Genomic DNA, 11,110 nt, shown 5'->3' with positions numbered 1-11,110 from the left:
GATACAATTGGAAAGAATCAATCCATTTGTTGCAAAAATGCAGTAAAACTAATGTTTCTGTAAATGATTTAATTCATGAATATTGTTAATCTCGAGTGTTCTTACATATATAATACGTAATACAATTAGCTCCTCAGTGGTTGTACTTGTGTCACTGCCACAACACAAATTTGTGAACTATCTGCAATGAGCACGATTAAATTGTGATAATCCTAGCGTTATATATAGATCTATGATCGTGGCCTACCTATGTGTTCAAGATATTCGCGCAATCTCAATTAAGGTAAGAAGATAACATCTCAGACGCATAAATATCCATTAAAAACCTGTGAAGAATTATGTAGTAGCATGGTCACGATTAGGCAATGCATGTATTCATATGACAAACTGTGAAATCGCTAGCTAAATAATAAGGATGTAATCGAACTACATACATGTAGACTAACCCTGTGTTACATTATTTCCATGTAGTTATAAAAATCAAATTTTAGAAATGTGTGGACTCAGGAGTTATAAATATTGATGTTACACCAAAGAATTTCAGTTTTCAGATATAATACATATGTAAACGAGCTAAATATATCTAACTCTTTAACTTCATACATGAACTATAGTAAGCAATTGGGTTATCAAGCCACGATATGTAATTTACATAATGTAAATGCACAATCAGTAATCAGTTTATCCATTCATTTGGACGTCATATAACTCAGTCTCACCGACTCTCAAAGCATTTTTTAATATCTCAGAGCAATATTCATTATTTTATTAGTTCACTCTTTTCCATAGATTGGATTTCATCCTAATCAGCCTGAAATTAATGTCCGAGACGTTGGCATTCCACAACTTCTACATGCCATATAATAAGGCATTTATACATATTTAAAACGAATAGATTTGTGGTTTTGCTCTTAAGCAATAAATTAAATTGAAATACGATGCTTGTGATACTTAATACGCCAGCCATCCAAAACTAAACCACTCGAATACAATATCTAAATTAACTACTACTGCAAAATCCTCAATTGAACTTTAACTCATGGAATAAGGTATAACATACTATAGAACTGCTTCAACTCTTCTTGGTACCAAGAAAGTAGTACAATAATACGATTATCGGCACCAGTTTAGATACGTTCACACATACCGTCTGAACCTGATTGTGACATTGCATAATATAAATTTATACATATCGACAGTTCGACGAGTGTCTGATGAAAAATAATTTAAAGTTTAAATACCCACCACCACCATCAACAAGATTGATGACATTCGTGATAAAAGTGGCTTTGATTATATATGCTGTCATCGGATACATTTCGTGACGGGCGTGATATAATATAGAATTTAGTATAAATACCAAAAGTATTAAGAAGAACTATCCTCATTTTAAAAAGGAACCACCAGTCAGCCAGTCGCTCAGTTTTATAATACTGGACAACAATAAAACGGGCAACCGCACCAACTTACCAACCGACCGCAGGTAAGTATGTGTACATATTCAATATAATTGACTGCAAGTTTCATAATTACTTTACTGGTCTCTCAAGCTAATAAGAGGCCCTTGTGCATGTTATGCATTTGTCCAGGAGTTATGTATTCACTGAATTTCCCATAAGAAAAATACCACTTCGAGACAATGCAAATGCTTTTCATTAAACTCATCGGCAAGGACCGAATGTAGAGTAAAAGTAGGTTTAGAGTTTTTTTAGCCAGGTATAAAAGCGAGTAGCGTGCTCTTCTCGAACCACAGTTTCTCTTACCAACTCCATAAAGCCGCACAAATATTGTCTGATAGCTTGGGTTTTGCGTTACCTAACTCGACCATCGTCAAAATAAACACTTCATTCACTAATGATAGACCTGTCGTAGCCACTGCTTTCTGGCAACAAATACGTACGTGCTTAATTTAATGAGTGGTCGCCGTTCTTCGTCATACCAGTTGCATAGTGCGGACACATTATTAATGTAATGGTTACTTTGCTCTTAATTGCTCAAAAAAATTAGAGTAAGTTGAGTGACATGTATTTATTGTGACCTGTCAGGTGGCCCATGTCAATAACTGTCATCACATTCCCCATCCAAATATTTACATCTTAATAATCACCGTTGTCCTGAACTATACCCGATAACCAACACTCTGTACTGAACCTGCTATTTTTTGCATGATTTAGTGAAGTGGAGAGAACAAGCAGGATTTGAATAAAAATAGTTTCCTAAAAACAAATCTAGTTTATTGTGACGCAGTTTTCCTGAATTTGGGCTGGAATGGCTGGGAAACATGGACCTCTTGTGGGATCGTTGGATCAAGGCACTTCAAGTTCAAGATTCTTGGTAAGACATTCATATAAAATAAAATTGAGACGTCCATGCAAAAAAATGCATGTCCACTTTATTAAAGCTTGTCCATTTCATCGCATGATGATATTTGTAAATATCATCTGACTACAGTGTGAATTATCAGAGTAATCATATTTAGATGTATGTATAATTGGGCACACTCGAGACAACTCAAGTACACACATTAGTAACAATCACAGGGAATTTTATGGAATCCCCAATTAGACGAGTATATTGACCGTAGTAATATAAATATTACAAAATTCATGGGAAAGTCCTTTTTCTACGACCCAAAGTTTTCCCCAATCAAATGGTTACCTAACGCTGCCAAAGCAATTTCAACTGGCAAGACTGCATTCATTTTAATTCCCTTGATCACAAATTCACCATCATTCCACAAGTTGAGATGAGACATCTGCCAATACAACCAACCTCGCGAAATACTGTCAGGAAAGAACATCGGGAATGTTATTGCATTAGAGTGCGAGAATGATGATGATACAACGATGTTGTTGGACACACAGTCGACAATACCGACCGACGACCGACGACGTGGCCTTGTCATGCCACGCTATTCATCATGAAAATTCTGTGATAAGATTGTTTATAAATATTGATGATTCCCCTCATCGAAAAAAATTCAGTGTCTCATCTTGTCCATTGGTCCACCACTTGCACCTCTTTTGCATTCAAAGTAAATTCAACGACGCAATTTTCTCAATATGGATGAATTACTTAGGGACAGAGTAGACAATAATCGAGTGACACGGGATTGACTATGAAAATTGCAGACTATTAGACAGCCCCATGACCATTAGGTTTCCAGCGATGGATGAATGACAGAAAATATCACCAGACGGTTCATAATACATAAGTAATGCTCACTACGTATAGACCATGAATTATTTGCAGATGGACACATACAAATAATATGTACTTTTGTATTATGTACAATGGATCTAAAACAGATGAGTAGAATCACTCTTGTCAGTCAATGAATTTTGGTGAATTATCAATCATCAATGGTTGTCATTATCGGATGATAAGACCTCGTAAACCATTGTTTATTTACAATTGCAATCAAACCATGCAGTCCCCACACGGAACAGCTATGTACATATGTTTCGGGAGTTCATAATCAGTGAGTTTATTAAAGTATGGTGGTTGTATCATAAGATTTATTTGTTGACCAGAGACTTGGTCTGTTAGTTGGAATTGATTAGTTCGCACATCTATGTACATACGTCAGAGTGATAATCTCCTTTGATGAGAAGGAAGCAGATGGATGACATTTATCCTTTCTCGGCTTACCTTTAACTCCTATCTCTCCAGTATCTCTATATCTGACTAATAAATATACAGCCCGGTGATAAATGCTAAATCGCTTCCATCCCATGCACCACAACCAGTCGGTATCAAATTCAGACAAGAATAGTAATTAGGATGATGAAATTTGAAAATTACCAACATTTGTGCGATTACTTCATCTACTGTTACTTCTAGGAAACATATGTAACAAAATAACAATAGTGCTATCCGATGAATGTTCGACGCATACATATGGAATTAAATTCCAGTTCCAAAATTTCTAAACAATTTTACTTTGAATTACTTTCAATTTGCCGAGATTTAAAATTTCACCTTTAACTGGGCCTCATACTTCACGGTGAGGTCTTTTTAGACCAGTGTTCTGTACACTGTGTATTACCAGTTGCTAGTCAAAATTTGGTGACCGCTAACTTGAAGATCATAATTTTACAGGGTCGACTAACAAGCTACCAAACTACTACCTTTTTTGTTCTCGATATCCGAAAACAGAACTTCAAAATGTTATTTCCTTAAAAAATGATCATGTAAGTAATGAACGAGCAGACAAACGAACGGATGGACAAACAAACGTTCTCATCTATCGCTGCTTTGTACAAGAATAGTGAAACGGAGGATTCTGTAAAACTTTGCTCGTCAGACATGGTCAGACAGTTCACTAATAAAAAGTTTACTCCATTGATTTGTGATTCATGACATTGCCCAATCTTCAGCTAACTTATTGGGTTATCTTGCTTCACTTTCCTTTATATTACTTGTTTAGTATCTTGTTGCGCAAAAAAAATCCCGATATGTCTCACTTATTTTAACAGGCTATAGACTGCACGACCAAAGTTGAAAGTGAACAAATGTGAATTTAAGGATGCAGAGGCACGTAGGCTCACTGTCGCCCACGCGAATTAACCAAAGATTGAACGGGTGAAAGCTCGATAGAATTATATTTGCTTTCTTTGATCCCCTTTTACTACATGTCGTCCAGAGTTTGCTCACGAAAGTACTTGTCTGTTGTCACTATTATTTTATCAAGCTTTTCATGCATACATATATGTATAGCAGGTGGAGCTGTCAAGCTGAAAATCCCAATGATAACGATGAATGTCTGAGACTATTCAAAATCAATTCTTCAAGATATCTACTTAGGATAACCACCTGTTGTTTTTTCTCAAATGACAGGCAAATTATGATAATGTCTTGTAGAATTTGTGTTTGGTGCAAAAATTGAGTACGCATGCAGGATTTGAACGAAACATGAACTTTTTTATTTGCTACTCATGAACTCCTCGCTTAATTATTTGTTGACTGATTACACTGGAAACAATTTTTAGGTGTTTGCAGCAAACAACGGAGAGCTACTGACTTATCATCAGATAGAAATTCCACGCAGCTGCCCAAAAGAAGTATGCAAAATACACAATTTCATTAAAATTACAGAAATAATGTATGTACAAGTTTATTATCATTATTCATATTAATTTTGAACAGGGGTGGGTTGAACAAGATGCTAAGGTTAGTGCAATAAGTGAATTTTACTACGCCTCCCAAGTGCATGCAATGTATGTATGTATTTAGTTACTCATCATTGGTTATAGGAACTCTCATCAGATTAATTGGACGATTTCTCTAAATTCTCATTGCTTTCTTGCAGATTTTGCTCAACTCTACACTGTCTTGTGTCGACAAAACTGTCGAGAATCTCAGAAAGTTGGGCGTAGATCCGTCAGACATCAAAGCCATTGGAATAACAAACCAAAGGGAGACGATTATAGCGTGGGATAAATTGACAGGAGAACCATTGTACAATGCCATTGGTATGCATATATATTTTGTGAAGTATAGTAATACCCTGGAAATATATTCATCTGTATATTATGGTGTTTCTAGTTTGGTTGGATACAAGAACAGCTTCTGAGGTTGACGAAATCCTAGGAAATCCAACAACGAAAGCTCAAGCAGAACGTATCCGTCGGTTATGTGGTCTTCCGATGAGCACATATTTTAGCGCCTTGAAGGTTACCCATACATATTTACCTTATGCATGCAAATAAGGCCACAAGAATAAGGGTACAAATAGAATTTTATTTTGTCTTGCAGATGAAGTGGATGCTGGAGAAAGTTCCTGCAGTCAAGAGTGCTGTTGAGGAAGATCGATGTCTTTTAGGAACAGTAGATAGTTGGCTCCTCTGGGTGCGTCTGTGTACATGTAACTCATAAAATGGGGAATGAGCTGGGCTTTAGGAAATGTTGCGTGATCAGGCATTTAATTTGATGACGGGTATAGAGACCGAGTGCATGCCTGATATTGCACGGTTTATAGAAAATGACATTTAAGATATAGGTCCATCCTTGAATCAATATTTCATTGAAAGCTTTGAGCTTTCTCCTTTCTCTTGGACACATTGTCTCCTCGCTCTCTCGTTCGTTGTCGTTTGAGTGGTGACCTTCTACTGCTGAGTTGTTCTACATCCTCAAAACCTTTTTATATTTGTATATAGAACCTGACTGGTGGAAAGGCGGATGGCTTACACTTAACCGATGTTACCAATGCGTCTCGTACAATGTTGATGAACATTGAGACATTACAATGGGACCCGTACCTTTGCAAGTACTAACAGATAATATCCAATAATTGTGTGGCTAACACTGTCGATAGAAAGAATAGATAAAATGACTTGTCATTTTATTGTATTGCATTTTTAGCTACTTTAAAATTCCAATGAAACTGCTGCCTGCCATTCGAAGTTCGTCCGAAATTTATGGCCACATGTCCAGGTATAGATACAACTTTTGGACTCTTGATGTTTCTTATTGATCTGAAATGCACGCCTTTTTTAGAACGGTGCTAACTGGAGTCCCAATTTCTGGGGTGCGAATAAAAAATAATTTTTATATTATAAACCTGCAATCATTTGTATGAAAAATATTAAATGTTCGATATTATAGATTTTAGGCGACCAGCAGGCCGCGTTAGTCGGTCAAATGTAATAATATTTAACATATAAAAATAAATATTCATGCATAAGTATAATAATATAATTGTTTAAAGGTGTTTCAAACCTGGTCAAGCTAAATGTACTTATGGCACGGGTTGCTTTCTACTTTTCAACACTGGAAACCAAGTAAATCCTCGGTTTGGTTATTTTTGTGGAGTCGATTGCTTTTCATTGATTTATTTTCCCCTAAATTATAAATTTACAAATATGCTAGACTGTTTGTTTCATTCTAATTACGTTCAAATTTGACCAATATGTTAAAATTCCATATTATTCTGTATTTCTGCATTACATTCTTTGTTACAGATTGTAAACTCTGCCCATGGATTATTGACGACGGTAGGATATAAATTGGGTCCAAATAAGCCAACCGTGTACGCATTAGGTGAGTTGTATAAAGATTTTATTTGTGGTCAATATTGTATTTAAAAAATAACTAATTTAATATGAAATGTTTTTAGAGGGTTCGGTTGCTGTTGCAGGGGCATCAATTCGATGGTTAAGGTTGGTTAGATATAAATTAAATTAATAATCATTTATTATACTAATTTGTATTTTATCTTTACAATTTGTACACACATTCTAAATTAGAGATAATCTGGGACTTGGTAAAAGTTACGAGGAGCTAAGCGACATGGCAAACAGTGTTCCAGATTCAGGTGGCGTTTACTTTGTTCCGGCGTTCTCAGGCTTGTTCGCCCCTTACTGGCGTCCAGGTAATGTAACGTTTTTATATGTATGTAATACGTCAAAGTCAGAATCAAAGAGTTAAAAAAAGTAATGGAACAGAACATGTAGACAATTTGTTAATTAAATTTAACTTATATTTAATTAATTTTTTCAGATGCAAGGGGGTAAGCCAGACTTATTGAATACTAACAAAATAACAAATTACATATAATGCATTTATCAGTTTATTTGGTTATCCCTAGAATAATTTGTGGTTTAACTGAGCATTCGACTAAGGGTCACATAGCTCGAGCCTCCTATGAAGGTAGCTGATGCATATTCATGGAATTTTGAACATATAGTATTTATATGTAAATATAATACATATGTAAATATTTGTTCCATACGAAGCTGTTGCGTTTCAAGTCAAGGACGTGCTTGAAGCGATGAACCAGGAGGGTGGTCATCCTCTCACATCTCTTCGAGTCGATGGGGGCATGACCATCTCAGATTCCCTCATGCAACTTCAATCTGACATTCTAGGAATTGATACTGTAATAAAAATGCAATTATTATTTTAAGATGCTTTAATGCACTTATATGGCACGGGTTTCTTCCACTTTTCAGGTCCGACCTTCAATGTCAGAAACCACTGCTTTAGGTGCAGCCATGGCCGCCGGTTCAGCCGAAGGAATTAATGTGTGGGACATTAATTCAGAAGATTACTCCAAAATTATCTCTGATGTGTTCGAACCGAAGATAACCCAACATGGTGAGTACATTACGACAGTGCAAATTAGTCATCATTTTCGTGTGAAAACTCTCGTTATCACATATTGTTGCGTAAAGAATCCTGAAGCATATAATGAACTACTAGTTCTAGTGTTCTCCTCAATGATAACGAGATTTTTTTGAAATTTTTGAAATCAATATGACACTAACATATAGTGTCCCCTTTTCATTCTGTACTTAATATGGTGATGGGACGACAGTTCCCGGACAACTTTCCGGTACTTATTATACGTTAATTATTCATTCCTGCTTATTAGTTGTTTTACTATTACTATTACTATTACTACCACTACTACACCCTAAACATAATTCCGCGATTGCTCATAGAATTAGTTGACTAATGACAACGTGCACAATTCAATACCTTCTTGCTTGTTGATATCCACAACTTTTTACTCGTTCACCCTTAATTATATCGTTCGTCCTTTACTGTCAACTTGTGACTTATTTACAAGTCCATTTTGTAAACCATATTTTTAACTGCTTATCTTTAATGCTAATGACTATTTCAGAGCGAGACGAGCGATACTGGAGGTGGAAGGAGGCTGTGAAACGAAGTTGTGGGTGGGAAGTGCACCCAGATCAGAAAAAGCCAGCAGGTGACGATTTGAAAACATTCGAAACATAGTCAGAGAAAACAATCCAAAGCCAGATCAGCCAGACTATGAAAATCGGAAATCCCTATCGGAAATCCCTAGTTTTTAATAAATAGGTCATCCATAATTATAACAGTTAATACATTTTACTTTCCACCAGAAGAATCTTAAGAAGAGAGCAAGTTAATTGAATTCTCCCTTAGAGGTCATTTAATAAATATACATAATTGACATGGTGCTCACTGCTCAGCTATCTTATGTTTTTAAGAGATTGTTTTTATTTTAGTATTAGACTACTTAGTAGTAGCTTAGTAGTAGTAGTAAATTAGCAAGCGTTTGAAATGCCAAATAAAGATACACTATGCGTCTCCCTAAAATGAATGCATGAAATATATAAATACATACGTATATATCAAAGAATCTCACTCTGCTCAGTTAAAAAATAAAGCTGTTTGCAATTTTTGTTTCGTGTCATTTCTCTTGCTGCTATTACTATAATTAATTTGTAGATTATTTCAATATATTGCTGCTAATTAATTCCATTTTATTCTATTGATGTTTCGGCCATCTCAGAACAGAATTAGCAGATCGATGCTATGAGGAATTATTTTCATGCAAGATATCCTACGCTCAAAGCTATCACTGCATTTTTTTCTGCGTTTACCATAAAAACATTATGACCTTCGACTCAATAAGTCAACCAATCTAATTAATTTTACATGTCAAACACGTGTTTTACACGTCATTATTTATGATTGATCTGGCTTTGAATTAATATATAAATAATTCGAAGGAATATTTAGCAATATAACACATACATTCTAAAGTCTAATCCCAAAAGTTTGTATGTTTTTCTTTCCAGATAAGCGATATTACATCAATCGATCAATTCCAGTGTCATTGTACTTTATAGGAACCTTTGCTCTGTTAGTCATTTCGGCTCACATGAGTTCTATGAAAAAGTAAATAAATATAACAGAGAAAATAGTACAATCGAAATTAACTTTTTTGTTTATTCACAAACTACGGACTGAATAGTCTATATAACATTTTGATTTCCGCTAATAAATTGTAAATTGAAATTGTTTTACGGTATTATTCTCACAGATTTTATTGACTAATGACTATACGCGAAACGGTTTAAGCTTGACCCACAGGTCCTCCTCGGTAATCGTCCATGTGAGTCGTAATCCAGGCAGGTGTGGCCAAAACGCACATCGCAATGAACAATCCGCATCCCACTTTCTCCTGAAATTTAAAACAAAGACACAAATTCATAGGAATACATATATGTATTTGCTTAATTCGTCTTCAAAGTGTCCCAACTATGACTGACGGCAACATTGATTTAAAAAATAACGTATAGCTTAAAGACTAATAACAGATCATCGTCGCCAATCGTATAAGAGTACAGCTAATTCATAATTTCAAACGTACATTTAATAATCGATATATAGTTCAATTCACACAAATTGAGGCAAATCCTTTGTATGGTTACACAGTACATATTCACGTCCTACTGACATTCATTGGCGCATACCCTTCTGAGCACTTAAGTTCGCATTACGTCTAAATTATTATTTTAAGGAATTGAGAAACTTGTAACTTACGGGAAAAGGAATTCGAGTCCGTGGCATCCCACTGACGACGTTGCTCGAGATTTGGGGGTAGATTGTCCTCACCGACATCTTCAGCCCAGCCCCCTGCCCCTTCAACATCGCACGACGAACGGACTGCCCAATCATCCCGAACTATTATTCTTAGAGCAAAACTACTAAAAGTTTTAATTTATTTAGGAGCAGGAGCAGATAAATTTGAATTATGAGATTCCGAGTTCTCTCTGAGATCAGGTGCAAATTCGTAACTTCGCAGATGGCGCTGGAGTCGCCATAACGAGAGTCAAACCTAACGACACCATGCACTTTAGCTTTGTTCAATGGATTTTCATGCCAATTTAGCAAAGTAAATATGTAGAAATAATACAATGCTAATTTAATTTCTATAAAAATTAGTAAATTACTTATTTTTATAGATCTTGTGCTTCTCATCTAAAATAATGAGATAATGACCGTATAAAACATTACCAATATTTCCAAGTATTGATTTTAAATTTTATTTGTAGTTGTTGAATAACTTCTTAAAATTCTTCTCCTGGAGAAACTAATCAAGAAAATCCATGCCTAAAAACCCCTCGCTTAATCATTTAATCATTGTGCATAATCTGAAGAAAAGATGTTTGATGATTTACTGATCTGTATCCAATTCTGAGTACGTTGATATAGTGGTTTATGCTGCGACAAACGAGTCTTCCATTTCTGTCCTTGACATTCTCTCCCAATTTGGTCAAAATCAAAAGAATACAGAATACATAGATGCACATTCATTTGTCTGTATTGG

At 35.4% G+C, this 11,110-nt stretch overlaps 1 protein-coding gene and 1 long non-coding RNA gene across 3 annotated transcripts; one reads left to right on the top strand and one right to left on the bottom strand.

The window, feature by feature from the left end:
• The first annotated feature begins 1,745 nt into the window (after nt 1-1,745).
• On the top strand, nt 1,746-9,789 carry LOC110844329 (glycerol kinase). 2 transcript variants are annotated; one of them, XM_022090505.2, is made up of 21 exons: nt 1,746-2,334; nt 4,992-5,063; nt 5,149-5,172; nt 5,312-5,474; nt 5,548-5,675; nt 5,758-5,850; nt 6,159-6,268; nt 6,364-6,435; nt 6,499-6,529; nt 6,607-6,644; nt 6,710-6,782; nt 6,963-7,041; nt 7,118-7,160; nt 7,248-7,372; nt 7,501-7,510; nt 7,589-7,650; nt 7,737-7,879; nt 7,953-8,097; nt 8,318-8,335; nt 8,630-8,716; nt 9,576-9,789. In XM_022090505.2, the coding sequence occupies exons 1-21, from the start codon at nt 2,269-2,271 to the stop codon at nt 9,677-9,679; spliced, it is 1,686 nt and encodes a 561-aa protein (XP_021946197.1). In that variant the 5' UTR covers nt 1,746-2,268; the 3' UTR covers nt 9,680-9,789. The 2 variants fall into 2 exon arrangements, with proteins under 2 accessions (XP_021946197.1, XP_021946198.1); XM_022090506.2 differs by lacking the exon at nt 8,318-8,335 and having other exon boundaries at nt 1,749-2,334.
• LOC110844331 lies at nt 9,707-10,560 on the bottom strand. The gene is made up of 2 exons (XR_002547429.2): nt 10,324-10,560; nt 9,707-9,961 (listed from the first exon to the last, which is right to left on the bottom strand). It is a non-coding gene; the product is annotated as an uncharacterized LOC110844331 (long non-coding RNA).
• Between the last annotated feature and the right edge of the window lie 550 nt (nt 10,561-11,110).

This window comes from Folsomia candida, unplaced genomic scaffold, assembly GCF_002217175.1.
Source record: "Folsomia candida strain VU population unplaced genomic scaffold, ASM221717v1 Fcan01_Sc002, whole genome shotgun sequence".
NCBI classification, from domain to species: domain Eukaryota; kingdom Metazoa; phylum Arthropoda; class Collembola; order Entomobryomorpha; family Isotomidae; genus Folsomia; species Folsomia candida.
Note: the sequence above shows the minus strand (reverse complement) of the source record. Positions and strands in the feature narration are given on the sequence as shown.

Coding starts and splice junctions, on each gene's coding strand:
- LOC110844329 (XM_022090505.2), top strand. CDS start 2,269: ATGGCTGGGAAACATGGACCTCTTGTGGGATCGTTGGATCAAGGCACT. Junction 6,645..6,709: donor GCCGCGTTAGTCGGTCAAAT/GTAATAATATTT, acceptor AATTGTTTAAAG/GTGTTTCAAACCTGGTCAAG. Junction 7,042..7,117: donor GCCAACCGTGTACGCATTAG/GTGAGTTGTATA, acceptor AAATGTTTTTAG/AGGGTTCGGTTGCTGTTGCA.